Source organism: Heptranchias perlo, chromosome 37 (assembly GCF_035084215.1).
Source record: "Heptranchias perlo isolate sHepPer1 chromosome 37, sHepPer1.hap1, whole genome shotgun sequence".
NCBI classification, from domain to species: Eukaryota; Metazoa; Chordata; class Chondrichthyes; order Hexanchiformes; family Hexanchidae; genus Heptranchias; species Heptranchias perlo.
Window position 1 is genome coordinate 10,465,049 of NC_090361.1, and position 17,331 is coordinate 10,482,379.

Here is a 17,331-nt window from a genome sequence, read left to right on the forward strand (position 1 = left end):
GAATCACTCCGAACTTAACATTTTGATAGTCCCGTGTGGATTGTGACGGGGCTGAGGGTGATAGACCGTCTAAGAGGCCCTGAGGATTGTTTTACATATAAGTTGGACAATTGGAGACTGACAAGGGCAGACACTAAATGTTACTCAGTGGTGAGATTCGAGTGGTTCCCATTTAACATCAGTGGGAGGCGTCCTCAATGGTTCTCCTTCACAAAGACTTCCATCTCCATAATATCACACGTCTCCGTCCCTGCCTCAGCACATCTGCTGCTGAAACCCTAACCATGCTTTTTGTTACCTCTAGACTCGACTATTCCAATGCTCTCCTGGCCGGCCTCCCAACCTTCACCTTCCATAAACTTGAACTCATCCTAAACTTTGCTGCCCGTATCCTAACTCGCACCAAGTCCCGTTCATCCATTACCCCTGTGCTTGCTGACCTACACTGGCTCCCGGTCCGGGAAGGCCTCGATTTTAAAATTCTCATCCTCATGTTCAAATCTCTCCATGGCCTCGCCCCCTCCCTATCTCTGGAACCTACTCCATCCCTCAACTCTCCGAGTTCCTCCAAGTGTGGTCTCTTGCGCATCCCCCACTCCCTTCGCCCCCACCGCTGGTGGCCGTGCCTTCAGCCGTCTAGGCCCTAAACCGTGAAATTCCCTCCCTAAACCTCTCCACTTCTCCATTTCTCTCTCCTCCTTTAAGGCACTCCTTAAAACCTATCTCTTTGACCAAGCTTTTGGTCCCCTGTCCTAATATCTCCTTCTTTGGCTTGGCGTCAATTTTTGTTTGATAACACTCCTGAGAAGCGCTTTGTGACATTTTACTACGTTAAAGGCACTATATAAATGCAAGTTGTTGTTGGTTCAGTTGTTGAATGCACTACCCAGTGTTGGACTGAGCTACACAGGCCAGGACTGTGCTTGGACCAAACATGATGAGTCAGTTGATTTCAGCCAGGGTGGCAGCAGGGATGCTACAACAGGTCCCAATGATCCTGGGCTGCAGAGGTGGGGGTTCAACCTCAGTCAACACGCACGCCCTTTACTGCTGCAGGGTTACCCAGGCCCATAAAAGTCTAAGCCCTGACCACTTCTCCTAAGGCCAAGTACTTGATTCAACCATGTGCAGTAGATCCCACTGTCCATGCAACATGAAAGGTGGGTCAGAACGGCGGCAGGTCACCTTTGTTCTTTGACACGCTCTGTCGTGGAAACCAGTGCCACACACTGAGCTCATTATCGTAGCTGTGCCACCCTGGGGACGCTGAGGCCAGGTCTTAGAAGGGACTAAGGGATATGATGAGAAGGCGGATAGGTGGGGTTAATCTATGGAAAAGGAATTTTTTGGGTTTCAAGGCCTCTTTCTGGTCCTAAAACTGTTTCCTAGTCTTATGGGGTTATCGTTGTATTCTGTTGATGTCAGCAGTGGCTCAGTGGGTCACACTTTCGTCTCTGAGTCAGACGGTTTTGAGTTTAAGCCCTATGCCAGAGACTTGAGCACAAAATCTAGGCTGACATTCCAGTGTAGTACTGAGGGACTGCTGCACTGTCGGAGGTGCTGTCTTTTGGATGAGAAGTTACACCTCTCAGGTGGACGTAAAAGATCCCATGGCACTCTTTCGAAGAAGAGCAGTGGAGTTCTCCCCAGTGTCCTGACCAATATTTATCCCTCAACCAACATCACTAAAAACAGATTATCTGGTCATTATCATTGTCATTGTGGGACCTTGCTGTGTTCACATTGGCTGCCAAGTTTCCTACATTATAACAGTGACTACGTATCAAAGGTACTTCATTGGCTGTAAAGCGATTTGGAACGTCCTGAGGTTATGAAAGGCGCGATAGAAATGCAAGTTCGTTCTTTATTTTGCTTTATTCTTGTCATCATTGAATAATGTGACTGTCACAGCGCTAACACTAAAAGAATACTGCACCATAATCCCCATCACCAACGAGCGCCAATCTGTACCGTGCCTCCGTGGAGGGCACAGGATGGCCTGGTATCGCGTCGGAGGCACCTCCGACGGCCACACTGTCCATAACGCCAAGTGGAGACGACAGATGGTCTCAACAACAAAACTGAATGTCCTCACTGACCACTGATGTTACACGACCCTGGGTAGCAGAAAGTTAGGTGAGTTATAACACTTCAGGGTTCTTTTCGAAGACAACGGAAAGGGTAAGGTGTATAAGGGCGGTTGATCCAATATCATCCGCTTTACGCTGTCGCCAAAGTCGGAATGGCCCCCTTTCAGTTTTTCCACAAATCCCGCAAACCAGGCTAATGTCTTTAGAAAGAGTTTGACAAAAATATTTAAACTTGTTCAGGTTGTCTGGGCTCAGTTTTAGCCCCTCTCCCAGGTCTGAATCTAGTAGCCTCCTTCTGGATGTCGTTCACCTGCTGGTGAAATTTGGTACACTATTATGTGGAAGCAGATTCAATAGTAACTTTCAAAAGGGAATTAGATAAATACTTGAAGGGAAAAAATTTACAGGGCTATGGGGAAAGAGCAGTGGAATGGGACTGATTGGACAACTCTTTCAAAGAGCCAGCACTGTCACGATGGGCCGAATGCCCTCCTCCTGTGCTGTACCTACTATGATATGATACTATTATGTGGCCGTACTCACTTGTGGTACTGAGCAAATAAATACCACTTCTCACGCCACCAGCACCTTGCAGTATCCAGTACCAGGTGAGAGTGATTGACTCACTTTTACCTGGCGGTACTCTACATGTTCAGTGGCTGACACTGAAACACACAGTCACAGGGCCCAAGTTTAATGTCTCATCCGAAAGACGGCACCTCCGACAGTGCAGCAGTCCATCAATACTGCCCTGGAGTGTCGGCTTGGATTTTGTGCTTAAGTCTCTGGAGTGGGACTTGAACCCAGGATCTTCTGACTCAGAGGCTCAGTGAACTGTGTGCAGGATGAAACTAGTGTACAAATGTGGGGCGCGTGGTATAATTCTGACCTAGGGCGCACAGAGAAATAGATGACTGATGCCGTACGAACAGCAGGCCAGACTTCCACAACTGTACAAACAAACACATGCCTCATTCAGTGTCACAACCAATTGCACCATCCCGATGCAACATAGTGCTGTCACATTCACAGAAATGAGCTATTTGGCCTCAATAATGCACCAAATGATGGGAGTCGGATCCTATACTCGATATTCCCTGGAGTCACTGGGTTTCAATCAGAGCAGAAGCCCTGGCTGGATTCTGACTCCCCATCAGCTCCTTTCCATCATGAGTTTAGCCACACACACACATACACACACACACACAGTCACACACACACATACACACACACACAGTCACACACACACACATATATACACACACATACACACACAGTCAATCACACATACACACACACAGTCACACACACACACACATATATACACACACACATACACACACAGTCAATCACACATACACACACAGTCATTCACACATACACACACACAGTCACTCACACACACACACACAGTCACTCACATACAGAGTCATTCACACATACACACACACAGTCACTCACACACACACACATACACACACACATACACACACACAGTCACTCACACACACACAGTCACACACATACACACACACATAGTCACACATACACACATACACACACAGAGTCACTCACATACACACACACATACACACACAGAGTCACTCACATACACACACACACACAGTCACACATACACGTACACACACCCGCACATACATGCGCACACATTTACACGTGCACACACACGTATACACACATATGTACACACACATGTACACACATATACACACACACACGTGCGCACACACGTGCAAACACACATACACTCACACATGACCACAACTCTCTCATAACAATTATTTTTTTGTCACCCAGTTGCCTCAAGAGTTCTTCAATTCTAAACAACTATTCCTGTACCCATATGGGAATGATATTTTCCTATAAAAATCTTTCCAAGAACTATGAGCCAATCAGTATTGGCACGGCTCCTGTGTATAGTATGTTAATTACTTCAGCTGCTGCCTTGCTCCGAGCTCAAATTGTGTCCTTATTCGACCAGCAAACAGCAGTATTTTCCCAGCACTTCAGTACGGAGTGTACCTACAGCAAGACCATTCCTGGAAACGGGGAGAGAAGAGTCAAGGCCCTTGACTAACTTGCGCAGGGTGTGTTTAGTAATCAGTCCAAAGCAGGAGCTACAATGTTAGCTGGGTCCTTACACAGCCAGAAGGTTTGATCTGCACTCCAGCAATCAACCTGGACCGAAACTCCAGTGCAAAGTGTTGTGTTTGTTGGGAGGCTATTACAAGTTTCAAGTTAGCACTAGATATTTTCTTAAGCTTAATGCCACTGATCTGTAAGTGGAACTTGTGTCCACTATGCTCTGGAGCATACCTTTACTGCCCAATATCCAGATCTATGATAGCATGACCCAGGCTCTAACAGTAAGATCCCTCATACACACATATACCTGCACACACATACACACATGTACACACACGCGCAATCCCTCGTTTTGTGTACTAGATTCCGTGATCTCACATGCGACCCATGTGTGTTTCTACTGTCTTTCAGAAGGCAGACAGATAAGCACTATAGTGAGGCAAGGCCAACTGTAAACGGACAAACTGGTTTATTTCACACAAAATACATGACTGAATACAGTTTTCAGCGATATTCAAGCCATTTCCTATCACTCCTTGTAACATCAAAAATAATAAATTATGCTTCACTTTACAATCAATAGTCACTGAACTGACTGTCACTAATTTTAAGAAAAAGAGGCCTAAAAATCAATGACACTGTGCCCATTTTACAGGCATAGCCCCCGGCCCTAATTATTACCCAGTGACCACCCCCCCCCCGGCCCTAATTATTACCCAGTGACCCCCCCCCCGGCCCTAATCATTACCCAGTGACCCCCCTTGACCCTAATCATTACCCAGTGACCCCCCCGACCCTAATCATTACCCAGTGACCCCCCGACCCTAATCATTACCCAGTGACCTCCCCTGACCCTAATTATTACCCAGTGACCCCCCTGACCCTAATTATTACCCAGTGACCCCCGGCCCTAATTATTACCCGGTGACCCCCGACCCTAATTATTACTCAGTGACTCCCCCCAGCCTTAAATATTACCCAGTGACCCCCCTCCCCCCACCCCAGTTCTAATTATTATCCAGTGACCTCCTGCTGCAAAGTGCATGTTTGCACGGTCTTTTGGTCAGTAAAGGATTGGTGGTGATGCTTCCACGGTTGAATATCCAGCCGAGACTCACTCTCTGGGCTCATACTTGCGTGAGGTGCCAGAAGGCAGACGACGCGCCCGGAATTGCTTCCCAGAGAAAGTTAGCGCCTTCAGGAGAGAAGGGGAGAAAATTGGAAAACATGGCACAGCGTCACACCTGGGCCCTGCGACCCCTGACCCTGCTCAAAAGAAACTCTGTGCCTATTGGCAGGACCACCCCCTCGGGAATGGAGGAAAGGCTCGGCGAATGGACCGAGCGTTTGCAAGACATTCTACAGCACAGATGGGCTGAATTGCAAATTTGCTTCTAGCTTCATGTCTTCTGCTGTACTGAGTATATTTGGTTTTATAGTAAATCAAACAGGTCCATTTGGACCAAACTGGCATCCCTCTCTCTCTCAGATAGTTTGGAGGGGAGTTTATTTTCAGAATTTTCTCGGTCTCGCTATTGCTGGATGTGTTTCTCTGATGAAGCCCATAAAACCGAATGGAAATGGATGTCTCAGTTAATAATTGGTTCGGGCTGTGCCTTCCTAATCTCCCTCGGTCTGGGATCAAAGTGTTTTCGCAGACTAGTAATGAAAGCTCTGGACCTGCTCCAATTCCCTTATCTGTATGATGTAATATTTACGGCATATTGTATAAGAACAGTTTGTGTTACACAATCAGAGATCTTAGTGTGTCAGGAATACTATTTGTTTGTGGTTAAACTTCCCCGGAAACTAAGAGGAGTGATGGAGCGGGCTGGTTTGATCTGCCTGAACAAGGGAGTGAGTAGACTGGATCAGACTGGTTGAGCAGGCCTTAAGCTGCTTCTTAAGTAATTATTACTAAAGAGGAACCCAAGGCCCTGTGAGTAATGAGTGTTTCTGGGAAAGAGATGTCAGGGTCACTGATTGCGTTACACATTCAGTTGAAGGAGGTTTACATAATCAGTTTGCCAATCGAAACATCAGCGTGTAACAGCCAGGGCTGTTTTGATAGAAAGATAATTGTGCTTGTGCGAGGACTGTTCTTAAAGCCCACCCCAACTCTGCATTCCTAGCTTTGTGGTTTTAAAGGGGCAGCGTTTCGTTGCATCAGGGAGAGTTCCGGAAGGTTCATTCTGAAAACACACTTCAAATGTGCCCTGCAGTTAGTTTGCTAACTTCTCTTAAAATAAACCAGTTCAGTTTAGATCCCGGGTGCTGACTCGGCCGACCCCAGTCAGGGCTGTTTGTGGGACCTTGCTGTGGGCAAATTGGCTGCCGATGATTAGTCTCAGGAACCCCCTGGGCCAAAGAGAGGATGAATCAGCCAGGGTTCCTGCTCCTGATTGCTAGCCCATGACCCCCTGCTGGAAAGTGCATGTATGGCTGTCCGATGAAGACAAGATTAGAAAGAAGAAAGACTTGCATTTATATAGCGCCTTTCACAACCTCAGGATGTCCAAAAGCATTTTACGGCCACAAAGTACTTTTTTTGAAGTGTAGTCACTGTTGTAATGTAGGAAACGCTGCAGGCGATTTGCGCACAGCAAGGTCCCACAAACAGCAATGAGATAAATGACCAGATAATCTGTTTTAGTGATAAATATTAACCAGGACTCTGGGGACAACACCACTGCTCTTTTTTGAATAGTGCCTCGGGATCTTTTACGTCCAACTGAGAGGGCAGACGGGGCCTCAGTTTGACATCTCATCCGAAAGACGGCATCTCTGACAGTGCAGCACTCCCTCAGTACCGCACTGGGAGTATCAGCCTGGATTTTGTGCTCAAGTCCCTGGACTGGTGCATGAACCCATGACCTTCTGACCCAGAGGTGAAAGTGCTGCCCACTGAGCCACAGCTGACACCATAGGCTGGACTGAGATGCCCTTTAAGGCCAAAACGCCGGCTAACATTCACTTCCTGGCTCATATATGAACAAGATCCAGGCTGAGAGTCAGCACCTGCAGGAGAGGAAAGAACAGAACTGAATGAGGGAGATGCCATGTGATGTGCCAAGCTCCTTACTGCCATTTCAAGATGATGGCACAATCTGCCAACCCTTCAACACATTAGAGTTTGTGGAAGCCCAAGGGTTGACTCCATGTTTGAGTCTCTACGCGCACTCCATTGCACTCATGGGCACAAACTGCACCCTCATTAGATACAATACCCACCCAGCCTGGAAGCCCAACCAAGAAATGCATGATGGTGCCCAGTTCCGCTCGCTGTGTTATATCCGACCTGCGGGGACCTCAGTGTCACCCCGACTGATATTGTGGTTTGTGGATTTCCTCATGTATTATGGGGCTACATCTCCATGGCAGTAACTGTGGGCAGCAGAGGGCGGGAAAACGTCCGTGATCCTTCAATGAAACTGCCGCTTATTTTTGTTATGCAAAGGTAACGGAGGGAGGGAGGTAGCACTGTGCGTGATGGTCAGGGACTTGTAGTGATGGCCAACTCACTGTACAAGGAATTTAAACGAGTCCCATGGCCGTGCCCCCCTATATTGGATTAAATAGTGTCGGCAGAACCAAAACCCACATTTTTGTTTTACTCTCAGTATATAGGTGTCGCTGGCAAGGTCAACATTTATTGCCCATCTCTAGATGCCCTTGAGAAGGTGGTGGTGAACCTTCTTCTTGAACCGCTGCAGTGCATGTGGTGAAGTTGCTCCCACAGTGCTGTTCGGCAGAGAGTTCCAGGATTTTGACCCGGTGACGATGAAGGAACGGGCGATGTATGTCCAAGTCGGGATGGTGTGTGACTTGGAGGGGAACTCGGAGGTGATGGTGTTCCCATGTGCCTGCTGCCCTTGTCCTTCTGGGATAACATCCTATTACAAGTCAGTCAGATTCTACTCCATGTCAGTCTTTCCCATCTTCTCAGTCCGAAACCATACAAATCACCCGCAAGGATTCTACATCACCTGTGCCAACTCCCAGTACTACAAGGCAATGGGGCAGTGACGTTGGGAGGTTCTTCTACCATATCGGGCCTCACACAAGTCATCTGGATCCTTCTGAATAGCTCTGGAGTACATAAAGCTGTGGCCTTCTCCTCCTCCTCCTCCACTCTGCAGGCTCTTAACACCTAACCCCTACTTCTCCATTTGCTGTGTCTTCTCTCCTACTCTTTCCAATCTTGATGGTGCCCTGCATGGCCCTGGGTTGCTAGATTAAAAAACCCAACCAATCTGGAGACCAGGTGTAACTCAATACCAATCACAGGCTATCACTAGGAGTGAGAATTCAGGAACACAACGGCATGTTGATAGGGTGAGATGAAGTAAGGTGGGAGGAGGCTCGTGTGGAGCATAAACACCGGTACAGGCCTGCTGGGCTGAATGGCCTGTTTCTGTGCTGTAAAACCTATGTCATTCTAGTTACCTGACACGGCGAGTCGCGAATCCCTCGTAAGAGTGAGACACAAAGTAAATGTTACACGTTATACTTTAACCTAAAAAAAGGCCACGGCTGAGAGAACCAGTCATGACCCGTTCGAGGCCTTTCACTCAGTTGAGGCCTTTGACCCATTGGAGGCCTTTGACCTATTGGAGGCCTTTGCGATCATTGCTGGATAACCATGACTTGGATTAACAGTGATGTGGAGATGCCGGTGATGGACTGGGGTTGACAATTGTAAACAATTTTACAACACCAAGTTATAGTCCAGCAATTTTATTTTAAATTCACAAGCTTTCGGAGATTCTCTCCTTCCTCAGGTAAATGTTCATCCTGAACATTTACCTGAGGAAGGAGAGAATCTCCGAAAGCTTGTGAATTTAAAATAAAATTGCTGGACTATAACTTGGTGTTGTAAAATTGTTTACAATTGGATTAACAGTGCCACTCCCAGGCATTCAGTGGTACAGCAATAATCTCCAAGACAGACACATAAGGAATGAGAATGGCCATTCAGTCCATCGAGACAGTGTTAAATTTACCTTATCATGGGCTTCACCACACTCATTTAATATCCTGAAGCAAAGTTCTGTATGAACACTCCCTGATCCCCAAAGATGATGAAGCAAAACTCCAGAATATTCTAACAGCTGCCCTCCACGGACAATCTCCCCCTTCCAGCCCCAGTAGCGCAGGAATCAGTGTGTCATGGAGTATCTAGTCATCTCAATCTCTACCTCTCCGATCCCGTTCCTGTTGTTAGGGGTGAATTTCCTCAGGGCCTCACCCACTCCCCCACCGTAACTTGGGCAGAAACCCCGCAGGGCAGGAAAATCGCGTGGAAATCACCCCCATATATTTCTCCAGCTCTTTTTCAACAGAGTTAATCGGGCCAGTCTCAGCTGCTTTCTCTGGGAGTCCGTCTGCATCCACCACTGATATGGAGCAAACTCATGTGTCCGGTTCTAACGTGTATCTTCCAGTTCCATGCACACAGTCCAGGTTGGACAGCTGCTTACAGCTACATCAAGTACACCTCCTGGTATTCCAAAGCAAAGTACACATAAATTCACCATTATATTCCGCCCTCCCCTTCACTCCCAATATGTCACACCTTCACTGTCATTCCCAGTACATCTCACCCTCCCTTTGTCACTTCAAGTTAATCCCACCCTCCCTTTGTCATTCCCAATATATCCCACCCTCCCTTTATCATTCCCAGTATATCCCACCCTCCCCTCATCATTCCCAATATATCCCACCCTCCCCTTGTCATTCCCAGTATATCCCACCCTCCCCTTGTCATTCCCAGTCTGTCCCACCCTCTCCTTGTCAGTCCCAATATATCCCACCCTCCCCCCTTGTCATTCCCAGTATATCCCATCCTCCCCTTGTCATTCCCAGTCTGTCCCACCCTCTCTTTGTCAGTCCCAATATGTCCCACCCTCCCCTTGTCATTTCCAGTATATCCCACCCTCCCCTTGTCATTCCCAGTATATCCCACCCTCCCCTTGTCATTCCCAGTCTGTCCCACCCTCTCCTTGTCAGTCCCAATATATCCCACCCTCCCCCCTTGTCATTCCCAGTATATCCCATCCTCCCCTTGTCATTCCCAGTCTGTCCCACCCTCTCTTTGTCAGTCCCAATATGTCCCACCCTCCCCTTGTCATTTCCAGTATATCCCACCCTCCCCTTGTCATTCCCAGTCTGTCCCACCCTCCCCTTGTCATTTCCAGTATATCCCACCCTCCCCTTGTCATTCCCAGTATATCCTCCCCTCCCCTTATCATTCCCAGTATATCCTACCCTCCCCTTGTTATTCCAGGAATCTTACAACACCAGGTTATAGTCCAACAATTTTATTTTAAAATCACAAGCTTTTGGAGATTATCCCCTTCGTCAGGTGAATGAGTGAAAGGTTCTCAAATCGCATATCTTATATTAGGCTAGGACACCATCACACCAATCAAAATGTGTCGTTGGTGTCCAAACAGGCCAGTCACGGAGAACAGTACGTTCCAGTACACTGGATATACATTGTGTCAATTACACAGACAGAGAGAAAGAGACCCAAATGGCAGAGAGAGAGAGAGTATTAAAAACAGATAACTTTTTTTTTCTCTTTTGCTGGTGGGGTTACGTGTAGCGTGACATGAACCCAAGATCCCGGTTGAGGCCGTCCTCATGGGTGCGGAACTTGGCTGTCAACTTCTGCTCGACGATTTTGCGTTGTCGTGTGTCTCGAAGGCCGCCTTGGAGAACACTTACCCGAAGATCGGTGGCTGAATGTCCTTGACTGCTAAAGTGTTCCCTGATGGGCACCTCAGCACCTCACTCTACCGCAAGCCCACGGACAACCTCACGATGCTCCACTTTTCCAGCTTCCACCCCAACCATGTCAAAGAGGCCATCCCCTATGGACAGGCCCTAAGAATACACAGGATCTGCTCAGACGAGGAGGAACGCGATGGACACCTACAGATGCTGAAAGACGCCCTCGTAAGAACGGGATATGACGCTCGACTTGTCGATCGACAGTTCCGACGGGCCACAGCGAAGAATCGCATAGACCTCCTCAGAAGACAAACACGGGACGCAACCAACAGAGTACCCTTCGTCGTCCAGTACTTCCCCGGAGCGGAGAAACTACACCATGTTCTCCGCAGCCTTCAACATGTCATCGATGACGACGAACACCTCGCTAAGGCCATCCCCACGCCTCCACTACTCGCCTTCAAACAGCCACCCAACCTCAAACAGACCATCGATCGCAGCAAATTACCCAGCTTTCAGGAGAACAGCGTCCACGACACCACACAACCCTGCCACGGCAACCTCTGCAAGACATGCCAGATCATCGACACGGATACCACCATCACACGAGAGGACACCACCCACCAGGTACATGGTTCGTACTCCTGTGACTCGGCCAACGTTGTCTACCTCATACGTTGCAGGAAAGGATGCCCCGGAGCATGGTACATTGGCAAAACCATGCAGACACTGCGACAACGGATGAACGGATACCGCGCAACAATCGCCAGACAGGAGGGTTCCCTCCCAGTCGGGGAACACTTTAGCAGTCAAGGACATTCAGCCACCGATCTTCAGGTAAGCGTTCTCCAAGGCGGCCTTCGAGACACACGACAACGCAAAATCGTCGAGCAGAAGTTGATAGCCAAGTTCCGCACCCATGAGGACGGCCTCAACCGGGATCTTGGGTTCATGTCACGCTACACATAACCCCACCAGCAAAAGGAAAAAAAAGTTATCTGTGTTTAATACTCTCTCTCTCTCTGCCATTTGGGTCTCTTTCTCTCTGTCTGTGTAATTGACACAATGTATATCCAGTGTACTGGGACGTACTGTTCTCCGTGACTGGCCTGTTTGGACACCAACGACACCTTTTGATTGGTGTGATGGTGTCCCAGCCAAATATAAGATATGCGATTTGAGAACCTTTCACTCATTCACCTGATGAAGGGGATAATCTCCGAAAGCTCGTGATTTTAAAATAAAATTGTTGGACTATAACCTGGTGTTGTAAGATTCCTTACATTTGTCCACCCCAGTCCATCACCGGCATCTCCACATCCTTGTTATTTCCAGTACAAGGTGATCTTACTGAGGTATTCTAACTCGCACCAAGTCCCATTCACCCATCACCCTCTGTGCTCGCTGACCTACATTGGCTCCCAGTCCAGCAATGCCTCGATTTTAAGATTCTCATCCTCTTGTTCAAATCCCTTCCACAGCCTCGCCCCTCCCTATCTCTGTAACTTCCTCCAGCCCTACGCCCTCCGAAATCTCTGCGCTGCATCAATTCTGGCCTTTTATACATCCCCCACTTCCTTCGCCCCTCCATTGGCGGCCGTGCCTTCAGCCGCCTAGGCCCTAAGCTCTGGAATTCCCTCCCTAAACCTCTCCACCTTTAAGATGCTCCTCAAAACCTACCTCTTTGACCAAGCTTTTGGTCACCTGTCCTAATGCGTCCTTCTTTGGCTCAGTGTCAATTTTTGTCTGAATCCGCTCCTATGAAGCGCCTTGGGACGTTTTACTACGTTAAAGGCGCTATATAAATGCAAGTTGTTGGTGTTTATCTATCTACCTATTGGATACAAAGATCCCTTGTCTGGTGTGTGCACAAGCTCCAGATGTCACATGTCAAACTGTCACATTTTGTTACAGGTGGAATACAATCTTAAAAAAAAAGAAAGAAAGCCAGTCATTTATTGCTGCTTTTTCTGACCTGGAGCCAGAAATTTATAAACAGTTACAAGAGTCGTCCAATTCCCCTCAGGAGTTTACAGGCTGCTACCATTACCAGAATTAGTCCCCACAATACGCAGCAGTCTTAAAGGGACAGGTGAGGTTTGCATCTAAACACTGTAGCCATGCTCCAGACCCCAGACTACCTGTGAGTAGAGGCACACTGAACATTATGAGATAAATCTGGAACATCACTTCAGGATTAGCTAAGACTGTAGAACAGAGGCACTGACTAAAACTGATGAAGAGTTAACTTATGACAGAAGTCAAGATATAAAGTTCAGCAAGACATTTTTGGGGGAGGGAGGGGAGACGCTTAAATTCATTCTGGATCCAATTGGATGACTCGATCGCGCTGTAAGTTTGTTCCTGGATGGATGAGGTGAGGTAAGGTGTGCCCAATGGCCTCCCATGTTTATGTCGGTGTCTCTCCTGTCATCTGATCGGTCACTAAACTGGCTATAAAGCTCAATGCCACCATCTGCTGTTCAGGAGGTGACATGGCACAACTCAACAGTAACAACTTGGCAATAAAGCAAAATACTGGCTCTGACGAAAGGTCATTGGCCTGAAACATTAACCCTACCTTCCTCTCTCCACAGATGCTGCCTGACCTGCTTCCGGCATTTTCTGTTTTTACAATAACACCTCATCTCTGGGTCTGTTGTAGAGAGATTGATTGCTGTGATTAGTCAACAACTCCATTATTATATAAAAGAAAGGCAGCCAATTTGTGCAGAGCAAGGTCCCACATACAACAATGTGATAATGACCAGATAATCTGTTTTTAGTGATCTTGGTTGAAGGATAAATATTGGCCAGGACATCAGGGAGAACTCCCCTGCTCTTTGAATAGTGCCATGGGATCTTTTACACCCATCTGAGAGGGCAGATGGGGCTTCAGCTTAACATCTCACCTGAAAGGCAGCACCTCTGACAGTGCAGCACCACACTGAAGTGTTAGTCTGGATTTTGTGCTTAAATCTCTGGAGTGGGCCTCTGAACCCACACCCTTCTGACTTAGAAGGTAAGCGGGCGACCAACTGAGCCACCTCACAGGACTACCAGGATGGACAGAAGGCAAACTAGATGGGCCTCGGTCTCTTTTCGTCTGGCAATTCCTATGTTCCTATATAATAATAACTTACATTCATATAGCGCCTTGAATGTAGAAAAACGTCCCAAAGTTCCTCACAGAGTGATGACCAAAAGCTGGGTCAAAGAGTTAGGTTTTTTAAAGTGGCAAATTCTTCAAGTCTCAAAAGGGAGTGAAAGCGTGGGATTTTCTCCCCTTCGAATGTGTTTCACATGAATTGGAGTCATGTCCATAATCAGGAATTAAAGATTACAAAATGAAAGAGAGCAGGGCTCGATGGGGAATTCGGGTTAAATGGACATCCAGTCTAAAGCTCTACAATACAGCCCCCTTGTGGCTCAGTTGGTAACTGCAGGATTCCCAAGCCATACAGGAAGCAGCAGCAAGGTGCTAGGTTCAATTGCATGGCGTTGAGTTAGCGAGTTTCGGTATAGGCAACAGATGGGAGAACTGCAATTGGCCTCAATTCCTGGGTTATTGAGGGGGGGGGAGAAATCAACCGAGGTTTCTGCTCTTGATCACCATCCAGAGATGCGTTTGGATAGATATCGAGTGAGGTCAGTATCAGGTTTAGGTGGGATGCCTGCCCTGGCCAAATAGCCCACTGTCTGGGCTCACATTATATGTGAAGACATGCTACCTGGGTGATGAACCTGAGGGCAGCCAGGGTATGTGTAACTGTACCTCAGCCTCATGTCAGTACCTTCAGGAGAGGAGGGGGAGTAGAATCCTACACCGGAGTGCCCCATATTTAAGATTTTAATAAAAGGATCCTCTCCTGCAGTGTTCCTTCAATGAGGTCGATCAGCCTGACCATGATGCAGAGGGAAACACGCACTTTACTGCTCACACCAAGTCCTGTTCACCCATCACCCCTGTGCTTGCTGACTTACATTGGCTCCGGGTCCGGCAATACCTTGATTTTAAAATTCTCATCCTTATTTCCAAATCTCTCCCTGACCTCGCCCCTCCCTATCACTGTAACCTCCTCCAGCCCTACAACCCTCCGAGATGTCTAGACCCCTCCAATTCTGGCCTCTTGCCCGATTTAGCATCAGGGCTAATCTTGTGTTTGAGAGGATGCAATACAGAGCGACACAATGTCCCGATCCAGCGTGACACAAGGACCTGATCCAGCGTGACACAAGGACCCGATACAGAGTGACACAATGTCCTGATCCAGCGTGACACAATGTCCCGATACAGCGTGACACAAGGACCCGATACAGCGTGACACAATGTCCCGATACAGCGTGACACAAGGACCCGATACAGCGTGACACAAGGATCCGATCCAGCGTGACACAATGTCCCGATACAGCGTGACACAAGGACCCGCTACAGCGTGACACAAGGACCTGATACAGCGTGACACAAGGACCCGATACAGCGTGACACAAGGACCCAATACAGCGTGACACAATGTCCCGATACAGCGTGACACAAGGACCCAATACAGCGTGACACAAGGACCCGATACAGAGTGACACAATGTTTCAATCTAGCGTGACACAAGGACCTGATACAGCGTGACAGAAGGACCTGATACAGCGTGACACAAAGACCTGATACAATGTGACACAAGGAGGTGATACAGCGTGACACAAGGACCCGATACAGCATGATACAAGGTGATACAGCATGACACAAGGACCCGATATAACGTGGCACAAGGGGGTGATACAGCGTGACACAAGGACTCAATATAGCCGTGACACAAGGACTCGATACAGCGTGACACAAGGTCATGATGCAGCATGACACACAAGGAACTCTCAAACGTGGCACCGTCTGCATCATAAGAAAGCAAGAAAACACCTGACGGAGCATATGTCCAGTATCTCATCCCCGGGTAACTCTACACGGAGAGCTCGGTGTCACGCAGTCTGCTTTCAGGAGTGGAAACTGCAGCATCCGGTAACCATGGTACCCCCATGGTCTCCATGGTTACTGTGGCCCCAGCAATGAAAGGATAACTTCACCGCCTGGAGCTGATCCGATGAGGGAATCCACTGCCAGTAGTAACATCACCAAACACTGTGAGCAACCAGAGTATCACGTCTCAATCACAAGGTCACTAAACATCCCGTATTTCACAGGGGAGATTCTCCCTGGTGTCCTGGCCAATATTTATCCCTCAACCAACATCAATAAAATCAGACTATCTGGTTGTAATCTCACTTGCTGTGCGCAAATTAGCTGCCGTGTTTCCCTACAATACAACAGCAACTACATTTTTAAAAAGTACTTCATTGGCTGTAAAATGCTTTGGGACATGCTGAGGTTGTGAAAGGCGCTATATAAATGCAAGTCTTTTTTTCAGGAAGTCGTGCTGAGCCAGTTATCCTCAGCACTTCTCCTGCTGTCTCTCGCTGGAGAACACAATGGAACACAATAGAGTAGACAGGGCTGATGGCCGGCGCGGACACGATGGGCCGAAGGGCCTCTATCCGTGCTGTATAACTCTATGACTCTATGACCTGGAGATAGTCCAGCGTGCACAGCTGCCACGAGATCCCTCCATTAAAACCATAGGCCCACAGATATAACGGTGGGTTTTCTGATGGATGCTGGGATAGCTGTCCTTCCATAGCTGCCAGAGGGAAAAAAACTTGAAAGAGCAGGCTGTGGAGAAAAAGGGAACAAGAGAAAAAGCGAAAGATGGGGAAAGAATAAAAGAGAAATGGAAAATACATTAATGTCACATTAATTCTCTGCAGCTCAACTAATAACTGACCCCGTACTTCAAAAGACATTCATTGTGTGAAGGTCTTTAAAAGTGACTGAATGTGATAAGCTGCTATCTCAATTAAATAGATTATTGTTTACCTGAGTTCTGGTGCTGGTTCTTATTGAGACATATTGGAGAACGGCCAAGGCTCAAAGTTCAGGACACCACTAAGGATGAAAGGGTGAGGGAGATTCGGAAGTGGCTCGGTGACCCTAAAACTTAAGGGTTTAAAAAGCTAACAGATTGTAGGAGGACGAGAGAACTAAGGGAGGGTGAGGAGTCCCACTGCTTGGAGATCCTAGGAAGGAGTGGTTTCGAGTAGTAGTCTTGATTCCAACACGGGGAGGAGGATTAGTGTACAGCGACAGTGCAGGTGGAGCTCAGGAGGAACGCAGGGGAAGCTGAAGGCAGCAATGAACAGAGTAATACTGATAAAGCAGAGCTGGGTCGTGACAGGGGTTTACACCAAGCGTAGGATTTCTTCAATGTTGGCAACTCTGGTCCAACCAACATTTCATTTGGGACTTCAGTCCCAATGCATTTTTCCTTCTTTTTGTGCCAACTTTCTTGGTTCCTCC

At 47.7% G+C, this 17,331-nt stretch overlaps 1 protein-coding gene across 2 annotated transcripts in view; it reads right to left on the reverse strand.

Moving 5' to 3' along the window:
• Window positions 1–1,886: 1,886 nt before the first annotated feature.
• The window catches only part of cc2d1a (coiled-coil and C2 domain containing 1A), a 109,754-nt gene continuing 94,309 nt past the window's right edge, over window positions 1,887–17,331 (reverse strand). For both annotated transcript variants that reach the window (XM_067973120.1, XM_067973118.1), the window contains exon 29: window positions 1,887–2,403. In XM_067973120.1, the coding sequence (XP_067829221.1) occupies window positions 2,317–2,403 (87 nt within the window). In that variant the 3' untranslated portion in view covers window positions 1,887–2,316. The remainder of the gene's footprint in view (window positions 2,404–17,331) is intronic.